The 14,127-nt window shown below is 44.4% G+C and overlaps 1 protein-coding gene across 6 annotated transcripts in view; it reads left to right on the top strand.

Moving 5' to 3' along the window:
* The window catches only part of LOC139576365 (tight junction protein ZO-2-like), a 156,504-nt gene extending 142,592 nt beyond the window's left edge, over positions 1–13,912 (top strand). For 4 of the 6 annotated variants that reach the window (XM_071402399.1, XM_071402404.1, XM_071402401.1 and 1 more), the window contains exons 13-23: positions 643–862; positions 1,771–1,955; positions 2,864–2,959; positions 3,056–3,135; positions 4,445–4,655; positions 5,273–5,373; positions 9,042–9,266; positions 10,008–10,118; positions 10,945–11,319; positions 11,490–11,575; positions 11,806–13,912. In XM_071402399.1, the coding sequence (XP_071258500.1) occupies positions 643–862; positions 1,771–1,955; positions 2,864–2,959; positions 3,056–3,135; positions 4,445–4,655; positions 5,273–5,373; positions 9,042–9,266; positions 10,008–10,118; positions 10,945–11,319; positions 11,490–11,575; positions 11,806–11,980 (1,865 nt within the window). In that variant the 3' untranslated portion in view covers positions 11,981–13,912. Of the gene's footprint in view, positions 1–642; positions 863–1,770; positions 1,956–2,863; positions 2,960–3,055; positions 3,136–4,444; positions 4,656–5,272; positions 5,374–9,019; positions 9,267–10,007; positions 10,119–10,944; positions 11,320–11,489; positions 11,616–11,805 lie in introns of those variants that run through there. The other 2 variants (XM_071402403.1, XM_071402405.1) reach the window with 2 other exon arrangements.
* Positions 13,913–14,127: the final 215 nt, after the last annotated feature.

Genomic DNA, 14,127 nt, shown 5'->3' with positions numbered 1-14,127 from the left:
TACACACACTGACAGCAGACAGCCAGCCAGCCTAGGAGAGGACAGGCATGACTGACCTCTACTGTCACCATCTCTCGCTGCCTTTCTCATCCCTCCTCTCTCTTTTTATCTCACCCCTTTGTCATCTCTTCCTCCCTTTCTCTCTCTCTTCCTCACTCTCCCTCTCCTCTTCCCTCTCCCATTCTCATCTCTTTCTCTTCGTCGCTCTTTCTCTCCTCGTCTCTCTTTCTCTCCTCGTCTCTCTCTCCTCGTCACTCTTTCTCTCCTCGTCGCTCTCTCTCTCCTCTCCCCTCTTTCTCTCTCTCTCCTCCTCGTAATCCCTATCTCCTTGGTGTGAGATTGTGCCTCGGGGGTAGTGGTGTTTGCCTGGCTACCTAAACTTCTTGCTCCGGCATAAAACGCTACACCACGCCCACGAACGTTTCTTCTCCGCAATGAATCTGGTTCGGAGTACCTCCCTGACGATATCTAGAACGCAAACTCATTCTAACCGTTCTGATTGATGTATAGTGCATGCTATTGTACATTTGGATTTGTAGTATGAGCAAGGAGTGAAGCCTGATCTCTCTTTCACTTCCTCTCGCTCTCTCTCGCTTTCTCTCCTCCCCTCCCTCTCTCCTCTCCTCCCCTCCGTCTCTCCAGTCTACAATGACATCCTGGTGTCTGGTCGTGGGGACTCGTTCTTTATCAGGACTCATTTTGAGTATGAGCGGGAGGCTCCCCAGAGCCTGGCCTTCTCCAGAGGGGAGATCTTCAAAGTGATGGACACTCTCTACGATGGCAAGCTGGGCAACTGGCTGGCCATCCGCACCGGCAAGGACAAACAGCTGCTGGAGAAAGGCATCATCCCCAATAAGAGCAGGTAATCATCCATAAGCCATCATCCCTAGCTAGAGCAGGTAATCATCCCTAAGGCATCATCCCTAACTTGAGCAGGTGAGATAGAGACAGCGAGGAGCTAGCTACTGTAGCACAGTTAGCTAGGGTCCAAGATATCATCCCTAACTAGAGCAGATGAGCTGGAATGGGAGGGAGTAACCTTAACCAATAACAGTTTGCTCAGGTCCAAGACATCGTCCTTAGAGCATGGACTGGGAGGAAACTAAGTTAGAATTTCTCAAGTCAGGATTGGGCCCTAGTATAGTAACTTTTAGAGGACCGATACGATTCCCTGGCCATCAGTTGACTGTCGGGAGTGTTCAGCCACATCAGTCAAATCAGAGCCATCTCTCTCCCACATTGGGATGAAATACTCCTAGATCACACACTAGAGTAGGGTTCCCCAACTGGCGGGCCGCAGCTCAATCTAGGTGATGATCCCTTCACTAGAGTCTCCCCCTGATCCCTGCACACACACACACACACACACACACACACACACACACACACACACACACACACACACACACACACACACACCACTCATCTGACCTGTCACTACACCAACATCTCCTCCTCCTCCTCTGTTTTAATGTCCTCTCCTCCCCATTTTCCCCCTTCCATGTGCTCTCCCTTGTCTTAGAATAGATCCTCAGACCTTGGCTGTGGGAAGTTATTTGAACTGAAACAACTTGAAAGAGTGTTTATTTTCTGTCTTTTATCGTAAACACACTTGTCTTGGTTCATCTTTCTCCCTCTCCCACACCCACTTACCTTCTTATCGCCCCCAACACACTGCCCTCACTTGCTGACTTCACCATCGCTTTTTCAAAACAAAACCTCTCCTCATAATCCCCATCTCTTATTGCTAATTTTCTCTCTCTCTCCCAGGGCTGATCAGATGGCGAGTGTACAGAACTCCCATAAGGCTGCTGGCACAGACCGCGCCGACTTCTGGCGTCTGAGAGGTCAAAGGGCAGCCAAGAGGAAGGAGCTGAGGAAGAGCAGAGAGGATGTCGGCGCTACGCCCATCGCCACACGCTTCCCTGCGTACGAGAGAGTCGTGCTCAGAGAGGGTGGGTCTGGTCAACACAGGGAAACCACACAGGAAATTACACACATGGAGAGGGAGGCTGTGTCACATCCGGCCGTGATTGGGAGTCCCATAGTGCGCCGCACAATTGGCCCAGCATTGTTCGGGTTTGGCCGGGGTAGGCCGTCATTGTAAATAAGAATGTGTTCTTAACTGACTTGCCTAGTTAAATAAAGGTTAAATTAAAAAAATATATAATAATTTAAAAAGGGAGGAAAGGGAGGGTGGGGAAAGTGTTTCAGAGGAATACAGATTTGAGTGTAGATTTGAGGTGATACAGATGCCGGCCATAATTGGGAAACACACAGGAAACGGGAGGGGGAGTGGGAAGAGAGAGCGGGAGATAGAGTTGAGGAGAAATACATAATTGACGAAGGGAGGAGGGGGGTGACAGCGTTTTAGGAAGGAATGAGGGGTGAAAGATGTGCAGGCCAGCATTAGGTAACACAGAAAACAAAACACACACACACACAGGAGTTACACAGAAAAGGGAGAAATTGAGAGTTAGATAGAGGGGAGAGGGAGAAGAGTATGTGTGGGTCGTCACGCTAAACACAGGAAATACACACCACAGGGAGAGGGGAAGAGATGGCAAAAGGGATGAGGGGGAGAGGAGAATGTTCCTTAGAGAACATCAACATTAGCTATCCTGCTACAGAGATTTTTGATCTCAGGATGCACGCGCATCACTCAAACGTGACATTTGATGGTAACAGAAAATGTCTCTATTGATTGAGCTATTAGCCACTGTCAGCCCCCGCCACACACACATTTATATATGGCCCCTAATATTGTGCATGATAAACCCAGTAATGATAGTCATGTTGTTTTAGGTTGTACTACTGCAGAGGAGTGACTGTCTAAAGCATCATCTCCTCTCTTGTCCTGTAGCTGGTTTCAGACGTCCTGTGGTTCTGTTTGGTCCTATAGCTGATGCAGCCAATGACAAGCTAGCCAACGAGCTGCCTGACCTGTTTGTCATCGCCAGTGAGTCTCTCACGTCGTCCGTCTCTGTCTGTCTCTGTCTGTCTTGAGTCACACTAGTCATTTGTTGAATAACACGGTGTCTCTGTCCATTGTCAGAAACGGAGCCTAAAGATGCCGGGTCGGAGAAATCCTCAGGAGTGGTGAGACTTAACACCATCCGCCAGATCATCGAGCAGGTAAGAGCTTCTCTCTCCCTTTCCCTATCTATCGATCAATCTATCTATCTATCTGGAACACTAATTTATGATGAACACCCACGAATAACATGTTTTCACCAAATTCCCCCTTAAATAATGCTGACGCATTTCAATCACACAGATCTTGATTACATTGCAGGACATGTTGAATAAGCTAAATGTGATTTTAATCATGACACAGAAAGAAGCTGTTTCCGATGACTAAATGCAAATTTGCAGATTGAGATACCAAGACTGGCAGCGCAATCTATCCCTAGCAATGTTGGTACTGTAGCCTCCTTTCATCTATCTACTTTTGTGCTTGTGCTTAGGCAAGTGGCAGAAAGATTCCATTTGGGCTGTCATTTTTAACGGTCTTTCGATCCGCGTCGTATCAAAAGCAGGGCCGGCTCAAAGGGAATCCAGAGGATTGGCCACATAAATTGACATTTTGCCCACCGAACCAAATCCCGATTTTAGCAACCGATGTATAACGATGCATTTCTCCGCAACGCTTTATGATAGAAATTAACAATAATATACACAAGAAAAGACACAACTTTAATGCACATCTTTGATTTGTCACTATGACATTCCGAGCCTGAGCTACGACGTGCAGAAGTCAGTCTTTAATTTTTTTCTACTTTGTTCTCAACCGGATTTACAAGTAATCTCATACAATGCTGACTCTGTCGCAATCAATTCTATTAAATTGAGCCATTCACTTGAAAACTGCACAAAAGCATAAAGCATTCTTTTTTGTAACTTATTGTCCAGGTGTTCTGAATAAGATGCCATATAATAATTGATAGTTCATGTTACGTATATATTGGAAATATTGTCAAATCGAGGCTAGACTTAATTTTTCCATCATTATTATCATTAAATAGTCTACCATCTAAAATATGTCATGTTTAACCATGTAGAATTGCAGGAAATTTGCTTTAAACTAGGGTTCCCCAAATGAAACAAGATCAATGTGGTGCATTTCACACGTATCAATAAACTAGGATCAAAATGCAGGCCCAAATGCAGTTCATATAAACCCTAGGCTATTTAATCTATCAAAAATCATTTGTGATTGTAAATAGTTGATTTGCAGTACGAGTTAGATGGCAATTACCAGTTAATAAATTGATACAGAAATTTTAGGTGTGCCACAAATGTTTATCCCATCAAGGTGTGCCACGGTTCAAAAAAGGTTGTGAACCACTGATCTAGCTATCTCTCTCTCTCGCTTTGTCCCCCTCTATCTGTGTCTCTCTCTCTCTCTCCATTCAATCACTGTCCCCAATCATGTCCCCTGTAGGACAAGCATGCCCTGCTGGATGTGACTCCCAAGGCGGTGGACACTCTGAACTACACCCAATGGTACCCCATCGTCATCTTCTTCAACCCAGACAGTAAACCAGGGGTTAAGGCCATGAGGCAGAGGGTGATACCTGGGTCCAACCGCAGCGCTAGGAAACTTTATGAACAGGCTGTCAAACTGAGGAAGACCTGCTCTCACCTATTCACTGGTTAGTCACACACATGGATCCGCTTCACACACACAGTTACACAGAGATACGCAAACAGATGCACATGCATACACACACCATTTACTTTTAGCTACCACTCTCAGGAGTGTCCATACTCTAGTAAATACTGTAGTTGGCCAGTGAGTTGACCTCTCTCCCGCTGTCTCTCTGTGTGTATATATGACTATCTGACACACACACAATCCTGTAGTTGGCCAGTGATTCATGTTAAACCCATTTCTGTAGATGACTATCGAGTCTCTAACATCAATAAACAAATAGTTAAACAGCCAAATATAGAACACAAGATCTTCCAGCATGAGGGATAATCTGTTGTATCTATTTTTTGTGCTGTTACACCCCCTCCCTCTCTCCCCCTCTCTACTCGTTCTCTTCTCATCCATCTTGCTATTATCTCTCACCCTTCTCTTTCTTTTCTCTTCCATTCTTTCGCTTCTCTCCCACTCTTTCTCTCCCTCTGTCCCCTCTCCCTCCCTCTCTTTCCCCTTCCTCTCTCTCCCCCTCTTTTTATTTCTCTCTCAACTTCCTCTATCTCCCTTGTATCTCTCTCTCTTTACCCCCCTCTCCTCCTTGCTCCGGCACTCTCCTCCCTACAGCTACTATTGATGTGAACTCGGCCAACGATGCGTGGTATGGCAGTGTGAAGGACTCTATCAGGGAGCAGCAGACTCAGGCTGTATGGGTGTCTGAGGGGAAGGTAAACACACTCACCATACAGTGCTCATACACTGGATACTGTACTGTACTATAATGTACTATACTATACTAGGGATGTGCCAAATTGAAACATTTTTGTAACATTTAAACTGCCATTTTCTTATCGGTTTTCCGTTAAAACGTTAAGAAAATGTTATAAAGGGGAGATGAATTCCTACCAAGTCATACAGTAGGCTTAGTTATCTGGAATCTGCTTTGTGGCTTCCCGAGTGGGCAGGTGAAATTTTGTCCCGGAGTCAATCGTTAATTCACGTTGACTCTAGTGTTCCTTCCATTTGTTATGTGCATTAGTGACTCACACCAAAAAGAAACCTAGCCAAGTGATCATAGTTCTTCTCTTAAATTAACAACATCATGCTAATCACATTAGCCTACGTTAGCTCAACCGTCCCGCAGGGGACCCACCGATCCTGTAAAGGTTCAATTCTCTTTTACCTCCATTACGTGTCTCTCACTCAATTTCGACCACTCCCTATACACACAAGCATGCTGCGCACCCAAACTCCAATTAGGCCTACTGTAGACAAGCCACATTCCTTGTCAATTCGCGATAGCTTTATCATGAATTCAAAATGTACTGCTTGATTAAAAGTAAGCTGCACTTTTGAAATAATGGATTTGTCTTGTCTATTTTCAGTTTTTCACGAACTGCTATAGTGTGGCATTTAGAATAGGTTATACAACCCCTCTTAAACCTAGGCAGTTTCCTGACTGAAATATGCAACAAAACATTTTTGATGAAGCCAAATAGAATATTCATTAATGGCCTACTTTGTTTTATGTTCAGCCTGCCTGCCTACCTGCCTGCCTTAAGCTCCCAAATTAAACACAGGGCAAAAGAAAACGCGCCAAATGCAGGTATCTACTGGTTAAAAAGGTTCATGCTGTTAACTCTAGGCTATGTCTCAACTCCCATTATAAAGGGGATATCAAATCAAATGTATTTATGAAGCCCTTTTTACATGAGAAGATTTCACAAAGTGCTTTACAGAAACCCAGCCTAAAACCCCAAACAGGAAGCAATGCAGATGTAACACCCTGTTGAAACGGGAGTGAACGTACACAGTGATATGAGAGAGAAAGACGCACCTGTTTCAGTAGCACTAGTCAGGGCTGAAATTGTCTTGCGGTCGTTAATGTAGCTAATTACTTCACAAATTCAAGTAGGCCTTGACAAAGGCTGCATATCAACTGCAATAATTTATGGAATCAGCGCCTTTTTTTTTCAACTCTTAATGACGATAAGGTGCGGAGGGCTTTAAATATCCATGGTAAATCATTTGAAATATGCATATCCCCTCTTACTAACGTTCCATCATTGTTGCATTCGGTAGGCCTATTTGTTCAAATGTTTCCCTTTATGATGATGGTCGGGATCTGTTAGTGGTAGTTTTGTGATGAACTGCACTGTCATTTAAAACATTGTGAACAAAAACAACCACATTTTGTTTTCAGTTAGGGATTTTTTCTTAACGTTTTACCATTTGAATTTTAAGACGTTCACACCCCTATAATATACTCTACTCTACACATGCTACCCACTGGGCTCACACTGGTTGAAACAACAGTGTGTCCAGTTCCTTTCAATTAAATGATGTCGAACCAACGTGGAATAGACGTTGAATTGACATCTGTGCCCAGTGCTACACTCCTATCCTCTTCTATACTTATTGTACTATTCCACCCTGTATTATGTACATGTTTCAATCATGTTCCGTAGAATTGTCTTACTGTCTACTTCAAATATACAGTTGAAGTCGGAAGTTTACATACACTTAGGTTGGAGTCATTAAAACTAGTTTTTCAACCACTCCACAAATTTCTTGTTAACAAACTATAGTTTTGGCAAGTCGGTTAAGACATCTGCTGAGTCATTTTTCCAACAATTGTTTACAGACAGATTATTTATCTTATAATTCACTGTATCACAATTCTAGTGGGTCAGAAGTTTACTGTGCCTTTAAACAGCTTGGAAAATTCCAGAAAATGATGTCATGGCTTTAGAATCTTCTGATAGTCTAATTGACATTATTTGAGTCCATTGGAGGTGTATCTGTGGATGTATTTTAAGGCATACCTTCAAACTCAGTGCCTCTTTGTTTGACATCATGGGAAAATCAAAAGAAATCAGCCAAGACCTCAGATATTTTTTTTTAGACCTCCACAAGTCTGGTTCATCCTTGGGAGCAATTTCCAAATGCCTGAAGGTACCACGTTCATCTGTACAAACAATAGTATGGAAGTATAAACACCATGGGACCATGCAGCCATCATGCCGCTCAGGAAGAAGACACGTTCTGTCTCCAAGAGATGAATGTACTTTGGTGCAAAAAGTGCAAATCAATCCCAGAACAACAGCAAAGGACCTTGTGAAGATGCTGGAGGATACGGGTACAAAGTATCTATAGCCACAGTAAAACGAGTCCTATATCGACATAACCTGAAAGGCCACTCAGCAAGGAAGAAGCCACTGCTCCAAAACTGCCATAAAAAAGCCAGACTACGGTTTGCAAAGATCATACTTTTTGGAGAAATATCCTCTGGTCTGATGAAACAAAAATAGAACTATTTGGCCATAATGACCATTGTTATGTTTGGAGGGAAAAGGGGGAGGCTTGCAAGCCGAAGAACACCATCCCAACCATGAATCACGGGGGTGGCAGCATCATGTTGTGGGGGTGCTTTGCTGCTGGAGGGACTGGTGCACTTCACAAAATAGATGGCATCATGAGGAAGGAACATTATGTGGATATATTGAAGCAACATCTCAAGACATCAGTCAGGAAGTTAAAGCTTGGTCACAATTGGGTCTTCCATATGGACATTGACCCCAAGCATACTTCCAAAATGGCTTAAGGACAACACAGTCATGGTATTTGAGTGGCCATCACAAAGCCCTGACCTCAGTCCTATAGAAAATTTGTGGGCAGAACTGAAAAAGCGTGTGTGAGCAAGGAGGCCTACAAACCTGACTCAGTTACACCAGCTCTTTCAGGAGGAATGGGCAAAATTTCACCCAACTTTATTGTGGGAAGCTTGTGGAAGGCTTCCTGAAATGTTTGACCCAAGTTAAACAATTGAATGGCAATGCTACCAAATGCTAATTGAGTGTATGTAAACTTCTGACCCACTGTGAATGTGATGAAAGAAATAAAAACTGAAATAAATTAGTCTCTCTCCTATTATTCTGACATTTCACATTCTTAAAATAAAGTGATGATCCTAACTGGCCTAAGACAGGGAATTTTTTACTAGGATTAAATATCAAGAATTGTGAAAAACTGAGCTTAAATGTATTTGGCTAAGGTGTATGTACATTTCCGACTTCAACTGTATAGCATATTCACTGTTATTTCCTATCAAGCTATTTCTGTATACTTCTGTGTACTAGTCCATCTTAACTATTTCCCTTGGTACTACTTTACTTAGTCTAGTTGCTTCATACTGTACTCAGTTTTTTCTATCACTTTTAAGATAGTGAAAAGTGTTTTGCTCTATTTCCTGAGTCCTGTGTTGTGAGCATGCTCACTGTGTGTGAATCCTTCTACCACTGGTGCTCTACAGCTCGGTTCTTCTTTTCTTTCTTTGTTTTTGTTTTTGTTTCTGCTTCCTCTCTGTACACCAAGATCCATCATGTGTCTCTTTTAGCTGGACTGGACGGAGATGGACATTGATCTCCATGACGACCGCATGTCATACCTGTCAGCCATGTCAGCCGACTACCTGAGCATGGACAGCCGATTGGCCAGCGACTACGATGACACGGCGGATGAGGGTGGTGCTTACACGGATAACGAGCTGGACAACGAGCCGGCTGACCAACTGCACGTGTCCGCTATCAGCCGCTCCTCTGAGCCCGTGCTGGCAGAGGAGGTTAGAGATACACAGCAATACACAAACACACACAGACACACACACGCATAGTTAACAACACGCACATGCAGCCCATAAGCAGCCCATGTATTGTGATGTCCTAACCTCACAGCCTTTGTGCTATGCAGAGCTGTAAGAATCTGTTCTGCCCTCTACAGTTCAAACACATCATTACACCTATGATATCCCCAGTCCAATCTAGGCCTACATGACCAACATCAATACCATCTGGTTAGCATTTGTTTGGGTTGTTTCAGGAATATCCAATGTGTCAGATGCACTTTAGCAAAACAGTTTTCTAAATAGAGGCCATTCAGCACTATGATAATAGCCCTCCCAAAGGCCTGTGGCTAGTTTCTCTCTAGTACAGTAGTTAAAAACAGACTGGAAGCACACTAGGGAACTATATCCTTTTTTATAGCTGTGCAAGGATCTTAAAATCTGTGGGTGTGTGTCGCAGGGTAGGAGTGTATAACAGTGTTACATAGGCTACTAACGGCATGTACAGTATAACTTCCTCTTCGCCCCTTAGTAACCAGATGCCTTGACAATTGCTTCTATGCACCTGGTTTATGCAGATGTTACCTCTTGGCCCTTTCAATGCAAAGAGACACAACCCCTTTATAATTAAAACATGACCCTTCAATAATGAGCATGGTTGACCCTTGACCCAGCCTGTGAACCTGCATGGTACTTCCTGTTGACCCTGTCCTATGTGTGTATATGTGTTTTTGGGGTCAGATCCTGCGCAGGTGTAGTCCAGAGATCCGTGGTCGTGTCAGGAGGGTGGGCAGCAGGGAGGTGCTCAGCAGCGCCAGCCCACCCCCCGCGGTTGTACCTGACCCCCCCAAGGTGAGAGACAGACACACATATACAAATTCCTCTTATATTCACTTTTACCATCTTTCGAACATAAAGTCAACCGGTAGTGAGCATCAGATTTTTAGGAAACTGTGTGGTTTTTGGAGTAGATAAGTACAAGATCTCCGGTAGCTTTCAAACATCCACTTACATTTGAATGTTTGAAACCCCCCACCACCCCTTAGCTCTTTAACTAAATCAGAACTAGCAAACTCTCCTTCTCTCTGAAGAATGGTCTGATCTGGAGAAACCACACCCACCACGGCTCGGATTCCTCCAACGGCAGACCACTGGTACCTAATTAGCAAAAAGTAACTCCCAAAATTCCTTGTGGTGATAGAAGGGTCCTGCGTTTGTGAAACCTCATAGTAATTAATAGTATTGAGAACCTTTGTCTGTTGAACAGATATTCTAGAGTAATGTAGGCTACCTGTGTTTTGAACTCTTAAAGTGTTGTAGAGAAATAGGTGTCCGTGGTTTGGTCAGTGTTGTCTATCAAAATGTGGTATTCAACATTGTCTTCTGTTATGAATGTGTTTGTAAGTACAACCTGAAGCTTCTTTTATGTAGTAAATCAATAGTGAGGTAATGAGCGCGGAAGCCTAAAGTTAATGATTATTGTTTAAAGCGTTTTTCTAGTCACAAATCTACTATTCACGTACAGAAATGTTTGGTTTGCGGATCTGTGACTGACCCTGTTTGGTCCCCATAGAAATAGAATGATTTCATTGACTGAATCGAATCAAAATGATTTGATTCATTCTAATTCTATGCTGGTCCACCCCCCCTCCCCCCGCCTCCCTCCCTCCCCCTCAAGGTAAAGCTGCTGTTCAGGGATGAGGTAGTCCCTCCCATAGGGTCATACGAGCCCCCCCCCAGCCGAGGCTACGACTCCCACTCCTCCAGCCCTGCCAGCGACCCCCCTCCTCTCCCTCGCACCCTTAACTCATTTGGCAAGGCCAAGCCACTGGCACCTCCCCCCATCGCCATCAAACCTTCCTATAATACCCAGGACACCACCCGCAGCACGGCCCCAAACACAACAGCCTTTAGGGGCCCGGAGGAGCCAGGGGAGAGCCCTGAGGACCCCAGCCTCAAGTCGTTCCTGGGGAAGATCAAGGCCTTTGAGAAGATGGACCACTTTGCACGCACTCAGAGGATGCTGGAGCTGCAGGAGGCCCAGAACGCCAGGGTGGGTGGATGTGTGTGTGTGCGTGCGTGCGTGCGTGCGTGCGTGCGTGTGTGCGTGCGTGCGCCTCTGAATGTGTGTGTGTGTGCACCTCTGAATGTGTGTGTGAGTGAGAGGGAAAGAGTGTGTGTCTGCTAGTCTGTGTTATCATACTAATGTCTGTCTCTGGCCAGTTGGAGATAGCTCAGAAGCACCCAGACATCTATGCTGTCCCTGTGAAGACCCAGAAACTGAATCACAGCCGGCCTCAGCCTATAGGGTAGGAACTCAACATGGGAGGGTTTTTACCCATTCGTACCGTGAGTGTGTTGTGTTACGTCTGTCCGCTTTCCGTTGTACTCTATATTCATCTGCGTGTGGGGATTTTCACTGAATATATTGTGTGTCTGTGTGTATTGTACATTAATGTGTGTGTCTGTGTGTTCATGCGTGTATGTGTGTGTGCGTGTGTGTGTGTGTGTGTGTGTGTGCGCCTGTGTGTGTGTTCAGTTCCAGCTCACGTCCTGAGCCCCAGACCCCTCCCTCCAAGCTGCCATACTCTGAGAGTTGTGGGTTCTACCCCAGTGAAGGGGAAGAAGAAGAGTACCGACGCCAGCTGGCAGACCACACCAAGAGAGGCTACTACCAGACCAACAACCAGAAATACCAGGACACAGAACTGTAGACTATGCTACCAACAACCAGAAAATACAAGGACACTGAATGAAGTGTAGCACTACTACGCGCCCACCTACCACCCTACCCCACTAAACTGTAGTGCCCCTTCTCTCCTGGACCCCCGACTACCCCTTAACACCCTAAAGTAACAAGACACAGGGCTGGTTGACAGACACCCACACACTGCTGAGCCTTGCTCTGATTGACTCAGTTCAGCGCACACAAACACACACTCTCAATTCCACCGGGATTCTGCCCCCCTCCCATGACCCTGCACCAATACGCTGCTGACTCGGAAGCTGGCCAGTTTAAAGTTTTTCTTAAATCCGCTTTTTTGCTTCAAAAAGTGGATAGTTACCTCACTGTCTTTGTTATTGTTCTTGTTTAATTTCTATTTGCTTGTTTGGTTGAGTTCATTTGTTACACCGATCTGTGTTGTTATATCGATCTGTGTTATTGTTATGATCCATTTAATCAGGAACCACATGTTATTTCTTGCCTATGCAACTCCTTCAGTTTGCTGCCTGCAGAGCAACTGAAAACTATTGCCACGAGTCCCTTTCTGCACTCCACAAGAACCTTAAACCTTACGAGTCCTCCAAGCTGTATCTTCTTCTCGTTACTCCTTTCCTTTTGTACTATATCCAATATTATAACCAGCTGTCTCCAAACTATTTTAAAAGGTCACATATATATTATTATATATACAATGTCTGGTGTTTATACTCCTCCATCTTTGCATTCCTTCCTATATGATCATGTGTGTGTGTGTATTCATACTATATATATATATATGAGAGAGATCGAGAGAGCGAACGAAAGAGACAATATATTATAAATACAATCCACTGGATTGTACGATTTTTTTAAGTGCCTTTTACTTTATGAATAACATAATGAGGTTTGGGGACATCTGTCCATGCATGGCACCCCTGTCCCTGTCCCCTGGACCACACCACTCTGCTGCTCTCAAGCTTTTAGGGAAAACGGAACAAGAGACACCAAAACCTTAATACTGTCCCCACTGTACCGTCCCTTTGTCCCTTCCTCCACAACGATACTATCCGTGACCAGTCCTGTCCCCCAGAGACATGTCCAACATGGGAACAGCATTTAATCAAAACCGCCTCCTGAGTGGCACAGCGGTCTAAGGCACTGCATCGCAGTGCTAGAGGCGTCACTTCAGACTCGGGTTCGATTCCAGGCTGCATGCTGACTTCGGTCGCCAGTTGTACGGTGTTTCCTCCGACGCATTGGTGCGGCTGGCTTCTGGGTTAAGCGGGGAGTGTGTCAAGAAGCAGTGCGGCTCGGAGGTCGCATGGCTCTCAACCTTCTCAACCTCCGTACGGGAGTTGCAGCAATGGGACAAGACTAATTACTAATTGGATATCACGAAATTGGGGGGGATGCTTTCCGAGTTTCCTGGGTAAGATAGAATGTATGAGAATAAATTCACTGTGTGGAACAAAAAGAAACTGATCAGTAATATAACTCAAACATTATCTTTTAATAGAGGAAGGTCATTTTTGTCTTACCCACGGAAACCTGAATAACGGTTTTGATTGAATAGCAACCCAGATCAGGTGGGTTCAGAAAGGAGGTTTGATGTAGGAGACGTGTGATTGGTTGATATGTATGTCAGTCATTTCTGTCGTGGAGTCTGTCATGTAGGCTGCCGTGTCCGTCGTGGTCTCGGTTACATTGTTGATGTGTTTCTACATGTTATTACATGCTTGATTGTATCTAAGTTCACACTATACCTCCAATGGGTTATAAGTGCTTATGATTGAACACACTATTAAAGTATTAAAGAGAGAGAAACAGAGATAGAGAAACAGATAGAGGAATGACTGGACAATGTCTGCTTGGGTCTTTCATGTAGTTTTATCTTACAACACCAAATAAAAGAAAGTCTTTAATTGACCGAGTGGAGAAAACACCCTGTGCTGGCTTTATTTTCTGTTCACATTGTCCTTTTCAACATGGTTCAAGCAGCTATGGTGGATGTGTAACCTGGCCAGTACAGTACAGCTTGGGTCTGATTGGCTCAGTAGTGTTAAGGTTATTTTATGTGTGTGATACTGTGGCTAACTAAATGATCACTTTGTATTTGACTGATTGGGGGGTTGGTGTTTATTTTGTTGTACACTTAGT

This window comes from Salvelinus alpinus, chromosome 5 (genome assembly GCF_045679555.1).
Source record: "Salvelinus alpinus chromosome 5, SLU_Salpinus.1, whole genome shotgun sequence".
NCBI lineage: Eukaryota > Metazoa > Chordata > Actinopteri > Salmoniformes > Salmonidae > Salvelinus > Salvelinus alpinus.
Note: the sequence above shows the minus strand (reverse complement) of the source record. Positions and strands in the feature narration are given on the sequence as shown.